At 39.0% G+C, this 19,875-nt stretch overlaps 1 protein-coding gene across 20 annotated transcripts in view; it reads left to right on the top strand.

Moving 5' to 3' along the window:
* EPB41 (erythrocyte membrane protein band 4.1) overlaps positions 1–19,875 on the top strand; it is a 69,237-nt gene that overhangs the window by 12,262 nt on the left and 37,100 nt on the right. For 12 of the 20 annotated variants that reach the window (XM_081962464.1, XM_081962463.1, XM_081962477.1 and 9 more), the window contains exons 1-5: positions 3,828–3,848; positions 12,222–12,678; positions 14,216–14,449; positions 17,288–17,392; positions 18,046–18,088. In XM_081962464.1, coding sequence (XP_081818590.1) covers positions 12,226–12,678; positions 14,216–14,449; positions 17,288–17,392; positions 18,046–18,088 — 835 coding nt within the window. In that variant the 5' untranslated portion in view covers positions 3,828–3,848; positions 12,222–12,225. Of the gene's footprint in view, positions 1–3,642; positions 3,849–3,996; positions 4,094–12,221; positions 12,679–14,215; positions 14,450–17,287; positions 17,393–18,045; positions 18,089–19,875 lie in introns of those variants that run through there. The other 8 variants (XM_081962468.1, XM_081962467.1, XM_081962466.1 and 5 more) reach the window with 3 other exon arrangements.

Raw genomic sequence — 19,875 nt, 5'->3', positions numbered from 1 at the left:
TTTTCAGCCATTTTTTGTGAAAAGGAAGCCATGGATGTTTCAGTGCTTAATGACTGGCCGTAAAGTATCTCTTGTACTGTGAGTGTGACACATATTAAGAGAGAGCCACCCATGCCTTTCTATGATAAGGGGATACATCCTTTTCATATGTTACTACTGTGAGGAATACAGGTAGTCCTTGACTTATAACTGTTGGTTTAATGATGGTTCAAAATTATGAAGTAATTAAAAACCTGTAGTCCCATTTATTATTATTGCACCACTCCATAGTCACGTGAGCTCAACTGGAACACTTGCAACCAGCTTGCATTTACAACCGGTTACAGCCGTCCTGCAGTAATGATTGCGATTTGCAATACTAATTTTCAACAAAAAAATCCACCACCCATTGGGGAAGCTGGATTCATTTAACATCTGTGTGTTTCACTTAATGACCACATAAGGTTCTTAATGATTACCATAACTCTTGTGGTGAAATCAAATCCAATTTACTTATCACTATAACTTGTGACTGAAATCTCAGTCTCAGTTGTGGTGGGAAGCTAAGCACTACCTGTGTATACAGTTTTCACGGAAATGAGACCTATCCCAAAAGCAAGCCCTGGCATGTTTTATATGTGCACTTTATAATAAGCCCCACCCTCAAAATAAGCCCTGCTTAAGAGCCTGTGCCATTTGGTTGCTTGCGGTGCTGCGGCCATGAGGCGACACAGGATGGTGGTGTAGCTGGCCCAAACCAGCTTACCTCAGGGCCCCCGCAGACAGGACATCCTCACCCCAATACCTGCCATATGTAGCAGGAGCTGCCTGCTGCACAGGTGGCTGCCGGCCCACTTCTTCTGCTTACTCGCAGCTGCAACAGAACAGGAAACCAGGTCGTGTACTGGTGCTGTGGCCTTGAGGCAAGACAGGTGTTGGGGCATGGATGGCCTGGTTGTGGGGGCCCTGAGGTAAGCCGGTACAGGGCATGTGGGGCAGCTCCACTGCCCCCTCACCTTGTGGCTGTGGCACTAAAGCATTGTTCGGCCTTCTGCTCCATTGCAGCCACAAGCAGAAGTGGGCTGGAGGCCACCTGGGGTTCTGCTGGATGAGGCTGCCAGAGCCGTCATGAGGTGAGGCAGGTGTCGGGGCACGTGGGGCAGCTTCACCCCACCTAGCACTAGCATGCTGCACAGCTTCCTGCCCCGTTGTGAGCAAGCAGAAATGGGCCTCCCCTACATGGGGAAAAAAATAAGACAACCCCCCCTCCAAATAAGATCTAGTGCTTATTTTGGGGCCCAAAAGAAAATAAGAGCCAGTTTTATTTCCCAGGAAACACAGGTAGTTTAAAAGTCTCTTGCACACCTTTTGCTGCTCTAGGAGGAAGGCCAGCTGCATCACTCTTAACCCGCCCAATGTGTGTGTGCCCTTGGTATAGTACTCTTCAGAGCAAATATGTGGTAGAAGCTATTTTTCCCCCCATGAAAGACTTGTTTTGCTACAATTTCCTCCTTCAGTTGAGCAAGCTGTTTCAGATGTGGTTTTTAAAGGCATAGGCTATACTTAAATATGCGGAGCCAACACTTCCCGGTTTCATTGTGCTTGATGTTTAAGTTGTGCTATGATGCCATAGCAAAGTAAGTGATAAGACATTTGTTTCAAGGAACTTCCAGAAGTAAAATGCATAGGAGGGATGGTTTGCTCATTTATAGTATGAAGCACTGTTGACATAGTAGTTGTTTCTCAGGATACTGGCAAGCGGATTAAGCTATGTCTAGTTCAGACTACCGGTGATCCTTGATTTATGACAGCAATTGGGATTGGAACATCTGTCGCTGAGGCAGTTGAGTCCTGCCCAATCTTTTTCTGTGGTTTTTAGGTGAATCTGGCTTACCCCATATACTTTGTTTGTGGAAAGCTGACTGGAAAAGATCAATGGCGATCACAATTTCTTTTCACGTGACCACAAAAATGCAGTGGAATTAGTTTTAAGTGCGAAGATTGCAAGTCCCTATTTCCATCGGTCGTAACTTCCAACAATTGCTAAACAAACGGCTGTAGACTTGAGGACTACAAGGAATTTCTCATGTGGGTGTAGCAATATTAGGCCTTAAGTACTCACTGTCAAGGCTACCCAATAATGCAACTTTGTATGAGAAATTCAGGAGCCATGCAATTAAAAGATCATTTTCTCATATAATCTTGCACCACTTGGGTAGCTTTGATAGTAGGCACTTAATCTAATCAGATGGGCAGCGGACAAAAGAAAGGATTTCACAAAATACAGAGTTAATGGGTTGTTCTCACTGCCACAGATATAGCGCAGATCACCGAGTCAGTGAGATGACACGATCAAAAGCCAAAGAGATGGAGCCTCCACATTCAGAGGCAGTGTATTTTTCTGTACGGCAAATGCTTGGGAGGAAAAAAAATAAACAAAACAGTAGGCTGACTTTTTTTTGGGGGGGGGAGAACAGACTGGATGGCCCTTAATGGTTGCTTCCTGAACCTTGAATCATTCACTACTAGAATAATCACCACCTTTTCACCTCTTGCGTCGAGTGGACCCAGCAGCTCAAGGGATTAGCATAAGGCATGCGGAGACTGCCACAGGAAACTGGATTAATTGAGTAAACCGGAGTCCAGCTTCTCCTTGCAAGCGTTTTTAAGGCGAGCTGCTTTTTTCCATCTGACGCAGCGCTCCAGACTCCGACTCCATTGGATGCCTCGCTTCCTTCGTCCATTCCGCTCGTACTATTATTACACCTCGGCAGCCCCGCCTTTTGATCAAAGACGTCTGGGCCGACGAGCCATTGTTATCTTCCCCACCTCCTTCCTTTATTTTTATTTTTTTTGGGGGGGGGAAGAAGAGAAAAAGAAAGAAAAAAAAGCAGGTTAAGTCCCCAGGGCGATCCACAGAAAAGGGATGCAACTCCCATAGCGGGAAGGAAACGAGGAAAGGGGAGGGGGGTGAAGAAATAAGAGCACGCGCATGCGCGTGCACTTTTTTTTCTCATAACTGACCCAGATGGCCGTTGGTATTCGTTTATTTTGAAGAGGGCGCGAGCCTGGCGAGCGCGTGCGCGCGCACTCTTTCGCTACCTATCTTCCCCCTCTCGCCACTGCCGCTTTTCTCCTCCTTGCGCGCTTGCGCTTTCCCCCCCCCTCCTTCCCGCTGCCGTTCCGTCTCCCACGAAGCCCTCCGCGCGTCCCGCACTCCCTCGTTCTCAACCACCACACAAGTCGTCTCTCTCTCTCCCCTCCCCGCTTTGGTTCCCACCCTCTCCGCGGCCGAGAGCCAATGGCTGAGCCCCTGAGGAACTCCGCCTTCTCCTCTCCGCCAATAGAAACTTACTACTATGTTATGGGGCGGGGGGAGGGAAGAGGAGAGGTGGGTGAAGGGGGAGAGAGAGAGAGAGGAGGGAGAGCGCGATTGAACGAGAGCCAGCCGAGCAGCGAGACCGTCTGAGGGGAAAGAGAAGGGGGGCGCCTTCGACCACTGCCGGCACCCTCGCGAAAGGCTTATCGGCGTCCGAACATCCCCACCTGGGGAGGAAGCAGGCAAGTGAGGCGGCGACGCAAGCGACTTCCGTCCCTCGTCCCTTTTCTTCTCGTTCCCCGCTTTACCTCTGCGAGGTGCGTCGTGCTCGCCGAAGGAGACGGCTATCTGTCTGGCCGTCCATGCCTTCGACTGGCGGTCGGGGTGACTTAGGACCGGAGAAGGCGAAGGCGCGAGAAGGGACCTGGTCTTCCTCTCTCTCCTGGCAGGGCGGGGCCGCTGCCTGGACGGCCCCGGGAGGCGCTCAGGTGCCGTTGGCCTCTTGCCCGGCCGCGAGGGCAGCCATACAGCCGTGTCCCTCGCTCTTGAGGTGCGGAGGGAGCGTCCGGCTTCGTTGCGCCGCGGGGTGGTGGTGGTGGTGGTGGTGGTGGAGACGGTACGGCGAGGTGGTGCAGTGAAAGGTGTGGGACGGAGGGAAAAGGGGGCGCTTCGTCAGCCGGGGAGAGAGAGAGAGAGAAGCGTGTGGAGCGGTGTCTGCGCGCCCGCCTGGCAGCCTCCCGGCCGGAGGAAAGAGATAGGATTATGGGATGGAAGACGGTGTGTGACTCAAGTGAGGTGAGCGCGTTGGGTTGAGGAGGGAGCGCGCGCGCGAATGTCGGTGCTGGTGGTGAAGATGGGAGAAGAGAAGAAGAGAGGCGAGGTTGAAAGATTAAAAGGCGAGCTGGCGGGTTTAGCTTCCGCGATAGCCTCCTGCGCTTCCACCCTTCCCTTTTCTATATTCCCTGGGTCAGTTGGATTGTGGTCTGGATTCAGAGCCCTCCTGTCTCTCAGATCTTCATCTTCCTGGGTTTTCTTGCTTTATTTAGTTTGTAATGGCACCAAAGATACAGCGGTGACAGTTTCGAGTTTGAGGGGGGGAGGGGCCGTCTGCAGTTGTGTAAGCGTTTTGGGGAGGGTGGGAGGAGAGGGACACACTCAGAGAGAGACAAAGCTGATCAGGTACAGGAAATCTCTCTAGCATATACTGAGATGAACTGAACACCGTTCCTTGGGGCTCGCCTGGTTATGACAGCAAGATCGTGGATTTCAAAATAAACAACAATAAAGGCCTACTGATAACTATGATAGCATACCCTAGTTCTGTTTAATGATGACAGAAGCTACATTGCTTTGATTGCCATACATCTTAGTCCTAAATACAACATGAAAACATTTTGTAGGTCTGTCCCAAAGATGCTTTTTCAAGAGGCAACTGGACTTTCTGGCTTTTGGTTTGCTTCATATCCAAGAAGCACCTTCAGGCTTTGACTGGATGATGACTGAATCCTTTGATTCCCCACCATGTATTCTTGGATGAGAAGCAAAACATCTTCAAAGAAAAGCCAGAAAGTCCATTTGCCTCTTGAAAAAGCACCTTTGAGACAACCATGACCTGGATGACAAGACTCTCCATAGGCATTTTGTTGGTCTGTTTGTTAAAGGGGGTATTTTATACATATATCTTATTGTAATTTAGTTTAATTACTTCTATGTTTAAGTTTTTCAAAGGTGTCAGAATCATATACCAGATGGAAGATTTTGAAAAAAGCTTTTAAGTTGTTTAATGAGATAAATATTAATGAGTTATGTGTATTTTTCACTTATAGTAAATAGGCTGGGGGATTCTTTAAGCAAGATGTACAAACAGTGAGATCATATATGGAACTGCAACCAAGTTATATTATGTGATTGCCTTTCTTGCATTTACAAGTATTGTTTTCATTGCAAAACCATATTGTAGTTACTGCAATAGAAACTAATCACTTAAAAATTAAAGTGCCCAGATCACTTAAAAAAACTTCTAGTGAGTTTTCACTTAACTATGGTTGCCTTAAATTCAATTTGATAAAGCACTATATGCATTAGCCACATGTAGCTGCTCTCAGAAAGTTAGGCAAAGTTAGTACTTAAATGGATTAATGCCATAACCTGAGAAATATAAATATCCCAGATAAAGTCAGTGACAAAATACTTTCAAAGTACATGGAATGTTCTGTGAAATCACTAAGATTTAAGCTTGTATACCCATTTATTGCAAATGATTTTGGCCCATGATTGGTTATGTTAATAGTGAATAGTTATGGTAGTACAGTTGCTTTGTGTTTTTTATAATCTCTTAATAGTCCCACTGCATTTACTGTAGTTATTTAGCTGGCATTATATAATACATATTCCACACCAAAGAATTGAAGAAGCTTCTTGGATGAGAAGCAAAATGTTCATGGAAAAAACAATCCAGTTAACTTTTGAAAAGCACCTTTGGGACAACCATGATCTGGATGGCTGAGAATCTCCATAAACATTCCAGACAAATGTTAAATGCATAATATGATTTGTGGCTTTCACTTCATTATATGTAATGAACACATTTCACTATGTTGGATTTAAAGGTTATTTTTAAATAATTTAGTCTTAATTTGGTGAAGTATTTCAATTCTGATTTCAGGAATGATTCCCCTCCCCAACAGTCAGTGGGTTAAAAAATTACCCAGTTTGTCTTAAATTCACTGGCAATGTTATCAGTTGTGGCAGCTGTCAGAGTTTTGTTTAATGTAATCCTGGGTTAATAAGAGAATTCCAACTATAGTCTTTCAACACTATAACTGTACGCTAGTAGAGTATTCAATATTGATTGGGTCTATAAATAACGTTGTGAGACTTTGAATGTCATAAATATCAAATTAGGATAACTATGATAAGTTTAAACAGGCGATGGACAAATAAAGATACGGTGTTTGATAGTAATTTATCCTATTTGTTATTTTGTGTTTTAATACTCTTGAAGAAACCAATAAGAAATTGCATAATTGAGGGACTGTATAAACTTATTTTTTCTTGTTAAGGTATTAGAGCATTCCAAATTTAGAGGCAATATGAAAAAAAAATTCTTATCTTCCAGGACAATGAGACCTACTTAAAATTCTTTGCCAGAGAGACAAATGATAGACTTAGATTTATAGCATTTAAAGTTAATAGATGATGAATTTACAACTATGAAATACAACTTAGTTGCATTTATTCATGTTCTAATAGCATATTTTAACTATTTCAGTGTGTTATAGTAAGTAATTGGAGAGCATCTGAAAACTTCAGTTGGTACAAACTGGCTTTCTAACTGGAGCACAATGCAGTGATCAAGTCGCTCCAGTACTTTCGTACTGGTTGTCAATTATTTACCAGATTTGATTGAATGTGTTTGTTGTAATCTTTAAAGTATTTGCTGCCCTTAGGAACATACTACCAGCTACTTTTAGAACGTGTGTCAAGTTACATCTTTAATATAGGTAGTCCTCAAGTTATGTTCACAATTGAGCCAATTTTAAGTGAATTCATGAATGACCATTGATACAATAATTTTATCAGTGCTAAAGCACTTGACTAAGGGTACAATCATTCATTTAGCAACTATTCAAAGTCACAATAGTGCTGAAAAAGTGACTTACAACTGTTGCAGCATCCCTGCAGTCATGTGATTGTGACTGGACTCTTGACAACCAACTTGCATTTATGATAGTTGCAGCTTCCTGGGTTCACATGATCTCCATTTATATCAACTGTGCTTGCTCAACAACTGCACTGTTTAACAACAAATTTTCTAATCCCACTTTTTGTAAGTTGAGGACTACTGGTAGTCTTTTCAGTTGTCATAAAAGCTTATATAGTTCATGTGTTAACATCTCTGTTTCATAGATTATTGTATATCTCTGTCAAATTATAGCCCTTTTTGTGTAATATAAAACAAGTAGTCTTGCTGTTAGCAACTAATCTTATCTCTCTGTTGATCATTTATCTATATTTTATGCTTCTAGGTTAACTGCCTAGTCATTATAGTTTTAAGGTTTCAAAACTATATTCTAGGAAATACAGTGGGGACCAGAATTTCTGTTGCTAAGCAAGGCGCAGTTGTTAACTGAATTGAGCCTGATTTTATGACCTATTTGTCACATTGTTAAATAAATCACTGCAGTTGTTAGGTGAATCATATGATTGTTAAGTGAATCTGGCTCCTGCCATTGACTGCTTATTGGAAGCTGGGAATTTCACAAATAATGATCACATGGCCTCTTTAAGTGTGATATTAGGCCCTAGATAGCCATAAATAGATTTTTAATAGAGCCTAATAAATGAATAATAGAAATGATTTTGTGTTCTATAATATACTGATTAAATATAGAGTCAGTTTAATGACATGGTTAAGGCATCAGGCTAGAAACCAAGAGATGTGAGTTCTAGTTCTGCCTTAGACCCAAAGCCAATAACTTTGGGTGGGTCATTTTCTCAGGACTAGGAAGGAGGCAAACTGCTTCTGAAAAACCTGGCCAAGAAAACCACAGGAACTTGTCCAGGCAATCTCCAAGAATCGGACACAATCAGAAGAAAAATCTTTGTATTAACTGTTGTACATTTTCTTTGTGAATTATCAGCTTCAAAGATAAACATAATTTAATACTCAGAGGCCAGTTTTCCAAATCTACAGTTTTCTAATGAAAAGAAAAAAAACAACATTGGTAAAACATAGTTTGTTTATGAATATTTATATACAAAATCAAAGCCCTTGTCATCACTGGAGACTTTTAAGAAGAGACTAGACAGCCACTTGTAATATATAATGAAGGAAGTGTAATAGAGTAACTGATGGGAGCCAGTATTTTATTAAGGCATTTATCATTAACCCGGTTTGCATTAAAAGAATTCCAAAATGGACAATCCAGTAAGAACAAAGAGAAATAATCTACAGTGAACAACCTCCATCAAACCAAAACCTATCAGTGTGACAAGAATATAGTATCTGAGAGAATTTATTCCAGACTGAGATGTTAGATTAATTAATATTATTAATAGGGGTCTTCACTGATGTTAGTGAATGAGTGACCGATGAGTGAAATTGAGGAACATAACTAAGTTGCACACCACAAATAGAGCAAAAATATTTTTTTCAGATTAGCCTCTTTAGCATTATTCATTATGCTAATAAATAATTATTCATAATTATTTAATTTAAATAAAAAGTGTTTATCATTTTAAAATAGGGAAAGTAAATATTTTATTTTAATTTCAAAATAGAAGAGAGAGCCCTTTGATCTAGTTTAGGCAGTTTAAAGTTCAGAAAAGAATACAATAAGGACAGGATATACAGCTAATCCTTGATTTAAGACCACAATTGAGCCTAAACTTTATGTTGCTAAGTGAGAAATTTGTTAAGTGAGTTTTATCCCGTTTACAACTTTCTTGCCACATTTGTTAAGTGAATCACTGCAGTTGTTAACTTAGTAACATGGTTGTTAAATGAATCAGGCTTCCTCATTGACTTTGCTTGTCAGAAGTTTGCAAAAGGTAATCACATGACCCCAGGACACTGCAACCTCCATAAATATGAACCAGTTGTCAAGCATCCGTATGTAAATCACACAACCATAGGAATGATGCAATAGTCATAAGTGTGAAAAATGGTCTTAACCATTTTTCAGTGCCATTGTAACTTCAAACTGTCACTAAATGAACTGTTGTAAGTCACGGAGTAACTGGAGTAAAATAGTTGTGAATGCCTGTCTGCATCTTTCAGGATTTTTCCTTATGTTTATTTGAAAGTGTCATGATGTAATGTAATTCTCAGGAAACCATGGAGACATTCATTAACTGAAATCTTAGGTGGAGTTTGTTTGAAAGATATGTATCTCATTAATACACCACACCACTATAAACAATTCTGCAAACATTGTTGTCCTGTATCCATATTTAAAATGGGAAATATCCCCCCTTCTGGGGATCATGTTTACTTTTTTTGAAAAAACAATTATGGCTGTGGCTGCACGTAAGCATATATCTGGTTCTCCACTTCAAAGCTTGAGTGGTAGAGGAATTTGTAAAAATGTTCTATTTTGGCTGGTATTTTCCCAAGTTGTTTTGGCATATAGCCCAAAGTATAACTCAGTTTCTCCCCATTCTTTTTACAGAATATAAACATATCTGTATTAAGTACAAGACAGTGGTGGGTTGCAAATCCCGTTCCAACCGGTATGGTTGGAACGGGGCCGGCAGCGTTCTCATGGATGCATGCAATGCATGCGCACATGCGTGCAGCGCACGCATGCGTTCAAGCGCCTCTGCGACGCTCCAGCTGCTTCACAGAGCAGCGTGCAGGTGCTGTACGCACCATGCGTCTGTGCGGAAGCGCAGAAGCCTTTAAACTCCAGTAAGGAGCTCGGGCGGGCGGGTGGGCCCTCCAGAGCACCGTATCGGAATGGTATCCAGTGCTCCGGGCTGGCTCCGGTAACGCCTGTACCGGGGCGTACTGCCTGCAACCCACCACTGGTACAAGATGAATGGGAAGGAGTCAGCATTACAGCTATGGTTGTGTTTGACGGGATAGTGTTCCTGAAGTGGTTTTTAGCGTCTACTTTGCTGTGTAATTTCTAAAATATAAACAGCATTCATTCTATACTATTATAGTTCTATATTATTTTCCAACTACTTTTTATGGAATGCACCAATGGATTATTTAATTATAACATAGGAAAATTAACATTGGCAACTAATGAATTTCACTGGTCTGAAGAATCAAATTGCAAACATTTTTATTTGAAATATTTTTGAAAATTATTCTTCTTTAATTGTTTTAGGAAATAGGCATTGGAACTTGCAATTATTGTATGGTAAATCCTCCAGATGCTTTTACAGTAATCAAAAGAAACATGTCTTCTGATTTTAATGCTAAAATATAAAATTTGAAAATGTACATTTTTACCCCCATTTAGGTAGCAATAGTTTAATTAGACACACACGGAGCTACTTAGAGCTATAGCTGGTGAAAAATTTTCTCAGCTCCAGTTCAGGACTGAAATTTGGACTACCTTTGTGAAACTCTTAAAACTTTAAAGATTTTATATAGATGATTACTGTAATTTACAGTAATATAACCCTTAACTTTTTTATAGTTATGCTAAACATGATATCACTTGATAAACCAGCTGATTTCCAACATAAAATCCTTTCTTTAGAAACTTGAAAGATAATCTGTTTTCTTCTCTCCCCTGAAATATGTATAGTTTCATATAGGTAGCATTGTAAAGCTCATTAGATTTTAGTAGCGTTTAGCATGATGGGATAAAATTACATTGCTTAAAGGCATAAATTATTTTGTAAAGGGAAAAAATGAGTTTTGTTTAGCCTTGATTATTTTATTTAGCTTTTATTGTTTGAAGTTCTTCTGTAGAATAAGACGAGATATAGAGTAGTGGATAGAATGTTGGACTTTGAATAGTGGATAGAATATGTTCAGATATTTGCTCGCCTGTTTTATGGAACCAATTTCTGTCTTCTGCCTTAATAGCTTTGATCCAAAAAATGTTTTCTAGGTAGGTCAAGACCTCTTATGTTACATAGTAAAGGTGTCCATGTAATTCCACCTCAGTAGCTGTGGGGGACAATATAATGCTTAATCGTTTTAGGAGATTTTTGGGAGCCTTCAGACTAAGATATGGAAGTGAATGAATACCTGATGTCTCATTCTAACCTCCAGAACAAGATTCTAAAGCAAAGAGGCAGCCAGGTTCATACATCTTATTTTGAGGGATGATTTTGCAGAACAAATATTGTTGCTTACCTGCTACCCATCTAATCAGTAGAAATAATCATCCCTACTTTCTCCCTGGACAAATGCAGTAAATTAATTCTTAAATCACTGCTTTGTTTTGATGAGTTCCGAGTTTGATAAAATTGTTTTGCATTTCTTTATTTGCGAATAGCTACTATGCTTTCACTTTTGGGAATCTGTTGTGTTTTCATATCACCTTTTGAACTGGACTTGAAGCTTGAACATGTTTTTTTAAAATAATATCAATTATTATAATTTCTCCTCATCTATCTAATGTACTTAAGTCTAATAGGAAAGAAGATGAAGGAAGGCTGCATTTCTTCTTCTTTAGATATATTGATATGTATTTCTTCCAGAGACATAATTATCTTGGATTTCTCCCCCTGTCAAAGTTAGTAGTAAGAGAAAGTAATGGCAGAAATAAGATGGTCAGAAAGATGCATAATTGGCTTTTGTTGTATAATATTACCGCCCAAAATCTGATTTTATTATTGGTAACATAGTTCAGTAGTTTTCAGATATTATATAAATAGGGAATCCATGTGCATGAAGTTGTCCTTTGAGGAGTTTGCTCTATGGCAAGAAATAGTGGGTCTTGTAATATAGAACACCCAATTTACATTCCTTTGATTAGCCTGCTATGATTCTTTATTGTACTTTTAGTATACTCATTCCCGTAGGTGTTAGTGGCAGGTGAACCATCTTCAAGTAGACAGCTGTTTTGTTTTATAAGTAAGAAGCATAGAAAGCCTTGAGAGTAATCCATGTAGTACACCAAAAAATTCTCAAGGTTAATTTTTAACCTTTAAATTAAGCAATTTTTAACCTTTAAATTAAGCAATCTTGCTTAAGTTTTAAGTTTTAGAATTTTGCATTAGATTTTATATTTTGTATCTGATAAACTGAATTCTGTAACCACAAAGAATTCATGCCAAGTGTATTAAAAATATACAGCATACATTATCTTACTGAAATGATGCATTAGAAAAGACATTTTGTATTTTTTTCTGGATTAAGAAAAATGAGGTAGCTATTTATGTAACATAAAATGCGGTTTTATATTAATATTTCATGTCTTCAGTTAAGTTTCTTTTATTTTTCTGCCACTAGAAACATGACAACTGAAAAGAGTTTAGTGGCAGAGTCTGAGACTCCTAAACAGCAGCCCCCAAAGGAGGAGGAAGTAGTTGCTGAAACTGATACCCAGGAATCTTTTGTGGAGAAAGCACCCGAGGGGGATAATCCATCCAAGAAGAAGCTGAAAGCATCCAATGGTGACACACCCACCCGAGAGGACCAGAGTAAGAACAAAGAATGCAGTTCTGAAACTCGTGGCCTGTCACGCTTATTTTCATCACTTCTCAAGAGGCCCAAATCTCAGGTATCAGAGGAAGAAGGCAACGGGGCAGGAACAAAAGAACTTGGTGAAGAAAACCAGAAAGAGACTGATATAGAAGTTGATCTCAATGAAGAGATTTTGCTGAAAGCCCCAATAGCAGCTCCTGAACCTGAACTTAGGACTGATCCGTCTTTAGATCTTCACTCACTCAGCAGTGCAGAAACTCAGGTAAATATCATGTAAAAGTAATATTTTCTAGTTGCTTAGATTTCTAGAGAGATTCTTCCTAATATTGTGCATATGGCTTTAATTTAATATAGTTTATTTAGTACTGTACTTTTCGGAGTATAAGACGCACTTTCCCTCTGCAAAAGTGGGTGAAAATTGCAGTGCGTCTTATACACCGAATGTTGCCGAAGCCCCTGCCCACCTGTTGGCCGTTTTCGGCCTCTGCATGCCCCATTTTAGACCCGTTCCAGGCTGTGCAGATTGTCACAGTACATCACCGATGATTGCCACCTCCGTGTGTCATGTTTTCAGCCTCCACACCGTTTTTGGCCTCCACGCATCACATTTTCGGTGGCAGGGATCGGTGGCGGGGATCGGCGGAAAATGCAATGCACAGAGGCTGAAAACATGATGTGCGGAGGTGGTGATCAGCGGCGATGTGCTGTGACAATCCCTGCAGCCTGGAACAGTCTAAAACGGAGCATCTGGAGGCCAAAAATGTGACACACAGAAGCCAAAAATGAGATGCGTGGAGGCGGTGATGTGCTGTGGCGATCCGCATAGCCTGGAATAGCTGATTGGTGGTATTCTGGGAGGCTGATCCAACCAATCAGCTGCTTGTGCTGAATCAGGTTGCAATAAGGTGCCGAAGCTGACCAGGCGGTTTGCTGTTGACTGCAAAGACGCTAGCCAGAGGAATATTGATTGATGCCTTGTTTTCCTCTTCCAAAACTAATGTGCGTCTTATACTCTGGAGTGTCCTATACACTGATAAATATGGTAATTTAGTTTAATATAACTAAAACAGAATATATTTTTATTGGGACTTTCATGGATTTTATTCCCAAGAAAATATAAATGCTCTATTACACCAATATTGAAAAAAACTATACTGTCTTCCAGTTCCAATTCAAGGTGCACAAAGCCCCATAAAGTATCAAAGATACTTGCAGTTGTCCCCATCCTGTTTTAAATTCTGGCTTTAACATGGGTATGTCTTAACATCCACAAAATGTCTGCTTTTCCAGTGATCCAGCCATAATTGAAAACAAACTGCTTTTGAGTTGAGACATGCCCCTCATTTGCATAGGGATTTTAGATACTTCTAATGCTGCTGCTTTATGTTTTTTACTAATTAGGTGAGTACCTCTTAGAGCTATTTGGCAGTAGGCAGCATGTAAAATAATTAGTTCAAGTTTTACAACTTAATTTTGAAGAAGTTTATTTAACCAGGTTCAAGTTGGGAAATGTTTCACATCTGTAAGGTATAATTTATGGACAATGTATTTTGTTACATTTTAAATTATATTGGAAACTAATGACATTTAAGTAGTAATTCCCAGCATATGCCTTTATCCTTTTATTTAAAAAGTCTCCCTCCTTCCCCAATGCATGTTGTGAATTTCAGCTAGTGTCCTGGTTTTAAAAAAGTTTTACTTTTCAAGTATTTAAAGTAATAAAGATTTATGAAATACAAATATAAACACACATTACAGGGAAATGTTTTATTTATGTTAGAATATTTTAATGATTTCAGCCTGCTCAAGAGGATAGGAGAGAAGATCAGGACCAAGATCCAGAGAACATAGATCTTGAAATTAAAGAAGAAAAAGAGCAGGTGGAGTGTTCCAATACAGGTGAAAAAAAAGAAAACAAGGGAAAGGTGGAAAAAGAATTAAAAAGTGCTCCCAAAACAGTAAGAAGACCCCGAAATAGCATGCATTGCAAGATTACCTTACTGGATGATGCAGTTTTTGAGTGTTCTGTGGATGTAAGTATATTTATATGTTACTGATTGATTTCTGAATTGTTAATCTATATTAAAACTAATATGGAGGGGAGGTGGAAGAATGTGATTGTCCTGATACATTGTATCTTCTTGAAATGATAGAACACCCTATTTTCTCTATAGTAGCCCCAACAAATTCGCCCTATCTTTAAATTACAAAGTTCATTTTTAAAAGATTGCACTCATAAAAAACTATTTGGATGAACCACTATTTTATAATTGTCCCCAGGAATCTGATTAACTTTTTTTTTTTTAGCAATCAGTGGGTTTTTATGTTTGATATGTTGTCAAGAATGAATGACATTGGGTGTAAGACAGGGGTGTCCAACCTTGGGAACTTTAAGACTTGTGGACTTCAACGCCCAGAATTCCCCAGCCAGCATGGCTGGCTGGGGAATTCTGGGCATTGAAGTCCACAAGTCTTAAAGTTCCCAAGTTTGGACACCCCTGGTGTAAGGTGAAGAGGTTTGATATTGGTATGGGAGGAACTGACTGCGATATACTACAGGCATCTTTGAGTCTTACTAAAAACATAGTTGTTGCACCTTTAAAGTTATGGATAATAGAAGTTGCATGTGATACACTACCGTTTCCCTTTTGCTTGATTGTTGCATAGTAGATTGGGAATTAAGTATTATTGTTCTTTTTAAAAGTTTACTGATATTTTGAGTCACTAATGAAACCTAAATGCATGTTTATGGCCAAGTTGTATTTCTGTAGCTGATTGATCAAAATAGATGTTTTAATTGACTTAACATATTTTAGTCAGTGTATGAATGTTACATTATTATATAGTAATATTAAAATATTGCTATTAATATTATTGTACCCAGTTGTTACTTTATGTGTGTGCGCCTCTAAATGGTAGTCTTTAATTCTACATGTAGAGAATGGAAGTTGAATAAAAATGCAAATTTTAGAGATTATTTTTTCATATGGGAGGCTCATGGTAAAATCGTGATTTCACTGCCTTGGATTCTACATTCCTTCTGTATCATCTTTGATTAAAGATCCTAGGTCGAAGTCCCTGGAGAACAACTGCTAGCAGGGAAGACAACAGGCTGATGATATAAAGCAGCTTTTTATATCCTTTCAGCCTGACATCTGTTTATGGGCTGGGAGGGAAAGGCTTGCTGATGCTTGAAGAAAAAAATCTCTCACCCATCAGTGCCTCAAGCAATGCTCCTATATTGATTTATAATCTACAGGCTCTAGCGGAAAGTTATAGTTTGGCCATCAGCCAAAATCATATTTATGAAATTGTGGAGAAATACAGATGCATTAAACCAACTATAATTTAACTGTCTGTTGTTCTGTTCATTTAACTAATTATTTAGTTGGTGGTGATTACTAGAACTTTCATGTGTTTGTTAAAAAATAGGCTGTGCCAGATAAACATTTTTTGTTTAGCTGGATTATTAGATCCTCACTTGCCATGCCAATTTATAGTGGCAGTTGTGGCAGGTCCCAGTTGCCATTATAAGGTGAATCCTGCAGAGTTGCAGCATCTTGGGGTTATGTGCTTGCCATTTGCAATTTCCTGATGGCTTCTTCAATGACTGCTTCTTAGAAGCTAAGATAATCTCTGGTGATCCCACGATTGTGGAATACTGTAAATATACTGTAAATAATTGCGAGTAAGTTACCAACTGCTCAACTCAACCCATGATTATTGGGACAGTGTGGCAGCCTGGCTGCAACTTTGAGGATCTGCCATAAGTGGCCCTTGTTCAGTGCCATCATAACTTTGTTTAGTGAGGACTACCTATAGATGGGGTGAGCTTAGACTTCAGTAAAGCATTTAATAAAATTGACCATATATATAATTGACCACCCATTTTACCACAGGGTAACTCACTACAAGATTCACAATTGGTTGAATATCTGTACCTAACATGTGAAGAAAGGTATACGAAATTAGGATTACTAACATTTCAGGAGATAGGATCAACGTTCAGAAAGAACTGATACACTTGAACATTGGACCCTATCCAAAAAAATGCTGCTCAGTGATAAAAAATGTAAGATTCTGAACCTTAGGTAAAGAAAACCAGGTGCACAGGTACAAAATGGGTGGTATTTGGCCAAACAATAATATTTGTGAGCAGGATTTGAATGTCTTGATAGACCATAAAATAAGCATGAGCCAATGGTGTGCTGCAGCTGCCAAAAGAGCCAGTGAAGTCTTCCATAGCATCAACAGAATTATAATGTCAAGATCATAGAATTGGTTGTTCCACTCTACATTACATTGGTCAGACCGCACCAGTGTAGTGTGGAGTGGAATTACTATTCCCATGACTTTGACATGGTAAGACAACATTTAAAGTACTGCTTCCATTTTTTGTCACTACAATACAAGAAGAATGCAGAGAATACAGAAAAGCAGCAAAGATAGTGACTGGCTAAAACACCATATCATAAGAAGAACTATTAAAATAATTGGATATGTTTAGTTTAAAGAAGAGAAGTCTAAGAGGAAACTTGACTTCACACTTCCAATACGTTAAAAACTATCCAAGGGAAGAGAGCATACACCGTAAATGATGAAATACATGATTCTCAATTTTGTGGGGGCTGGGGGGGGATGTCTTGTGAAGGGATATACTTGCATGCTCAATCAGATTTATTTAAGGTTTGTTTGTTTGTTTGTCCCTCTTTTTTATGTCCAAGATTAGAAATTTAGTCTTCACATCTCTGCAGCTTTCTTTCTGGCCATTTTTCATCTGTTTTTGTTTTTCACCATTTAGGACCAAAGCTCAAAACACATCTTAACTATAATTACCTGTAATTCTCTTAACTATATGTATTTTTCTACAGAAACATGCCAAAGGACAAGATCTTCTTAAGAAAGTATGTGATCACCTCAACCTTTTGGAAGAGGACTATTTTGGCCTGGCCATATGGGATACCCCAACGTCTAAGGTAAGAAAACTTTACACAAAAATGTTCTTAGTAGGTCATTTGGGGGAAATTAATTTTCTTAAATTTGGTGGGATGGTGGAGAAGAACTGAACTTTATTTGGAGAACAGATAATAAAATGCATGCATCCTGACATTGGTAAATTTGTAGAAACTGGCTCTAACACAGAAAAATACTAAGCTGCCTAATACTGCACATAGAAGCTCTTCTGGATAGATCAGTACCATGGACAGCACCTGCCTCCAGTGACTTCTGATATTTCTTAACAGGGCAATGTACATGCACATACTATATCTACATATAGAGATAGAGAGCTTATATAATGGGGAGGGAAAGTTGGTAGTTGCGTTTTGCTTTCAACTTGAAAACTATCCAAAAATGCCCAGGCTTGTAAAATTATAATTCTCAGCAATATTGATAGTCTTTGTGTCTATGTATTTTTAATTTTGTTGTTTCTTTATTTTTCACTTTATTATTAGAAAAAGATTTTTAAGATACTTCCTGTTCATCAGCTTGACTATGTTAACATTTTAATAATGTGTCATTTTATTCTATTACTGTGCTAGCTTTGTATTGTATTAATGCAGCAATAATACATTTTCACATTGTTATTTTTCAACATTTCAAATGATAAATATTTACTGTTTTCTCGTAGACATGGTTGGATGCTGCCAAAGAGATAAAAAAACAAGTTCACGGTAAGTGGATTTTTTAATGAAGTGGTAGATATGTATAAATAAAGAGGTAAGTGTTATCTGATTCCTCAAACAAGTAGCTGCTAAAAAGGATCAGGGTGAAATGCCTATAGATCATCCACAGTCATCAAAAAGTGTTGAAAGGAATCAGCAAATATATTAGAAAAATCTGCTTTGTAGTTCATCAAATACAATAGCTCATTTCTTAAAACTGATTCTACTGTCAGTTATGTTAATTGTGCAGGGATATAATTGCATCATTGAGTTGGAATAAAACTTGAAAATAATTGAATGATAAAGTAGCCCAATTCATACTTGTAGTTTAAGATTCACTAAAGCCTAAAATAGAATTTAATCTATTTTTTTCCTTCCTTCCCTCCCTCCCTCATAAAGGGTGCAGAATAACGATTCAGTATTTACTCACTTAGGAGATTACAATCTTAATGAATTTGCAGCTATAATAAACCATGAGCTCACAATGCATTTCTAGCTTTGTAACTGAGTTCACCCATCATGATATACCTGGTTTGTTTATTGTTAGCTTAGCTTATGCATTGTGTGAATGCAACAATAAAGAGGTGGTGTCACAAATTGGAGGGGTAGGCTTGTACACAGAAAGCAGGAGCCCAGTTAGAACTTGCTCTCATTCTATCTGGGCAAGTCAGCTGAAGCTTGTCCAAAGAAAGCAGAAGAAACATGGTTTAGAACAAACCTAGAGTGTGATGTGTTAGGACTGTAACTGTATATGCACCAAACCATGGTTTCCATGTGCAAAGCTGGATTTCTATCAGTACTCATTTTTGCTGTGCCAGCTTTATACCTTCACATTTTTATTGAAGGAAACAAAAAGTTTGGATTTATTATAAATTTATAAGCTTGGATCTATTAGCTAGTACTTATAGCAGTGGTCTGTAATAGACAGTCCTGTTTGGCATCCTACTTGCTTGGGATCAATTATTTCCTCATTTACTATCCAGATATACACTCTGGTGTATAGATACCTAACATACAATTTGCTGTTGATATTCAATAGGCTAATTAACCTATAATTAGGTGAGTCATTCTTGTCACACTTTTTACATAAGGAAACAATTATTGTTACCCTCAGTTCTCTGGGAACTTAGCTGTGCAGTTAATATATAAAAAGAGAGAGAGAGGCCAGTACTGGTGCCCATCAGAGCTATATTTAATTAACTTGGAAAGAATACAATTACAACCTGGATTTTTACCACACTGAAGTTGATTAATAATATTTTTTACTGCCTTGCATATTACTGGGCGCCATTTGGATAGAGGGATAAAGGCACATCCATCATGTAGGTGTTGGCATGAGGATCATAATGCAAGGCTTGCAGATAGCATATGCAAGTATCCAAGGAATATAGGGCATTTGGGTGGCATCGTTGTAGAAACAATTTGTCATAATATACCAATGGTCTTTGATTTTGTAGCTTTGATTAGCTGTGACCATTTTTTTTTCTTCTGACCAAGAGGTTTTACCTCCCTTTCTGAGCAAACAGTACAGTTTTAGCATCCTGAGCGGTGTGGTGGCCTAGAGATAAAGATGCTTTCCTCCCATTTGGAAGTTCAACTTGGTAGCAACAGATGTTTCTCTATCATGGCGCGAAGAGAAAATATCTGCTGTAAACACCATGTAGGCATAAGGAAGTCAGCTGGCCAGTAAATAGTCAGCTCCATTTAATTGCCCCCACTTTATTCCAAATAAAGAGATTACAGGGTTGTAAAAGAAAAACAAAAACACAGTTTTAGCAGCAATGTAGCATTTATCA

Source organism: Natrix helvetica (assembly GCF_964273705.1).
Source record: "Natrix helvetica genome assembly, chromosome: 9".
Taxonomy (NCBI): Eukaryota; Metazoa; Chordata; class Lepidosauria; order Squamata; family Natricidae; genus Natrix; species Natrix helvetica.
The sequence above is the reverse complement of the archived record's forward strand: the minus strand, read 5'-3'. Positions and strand labels throughout refer to the sequence as shown.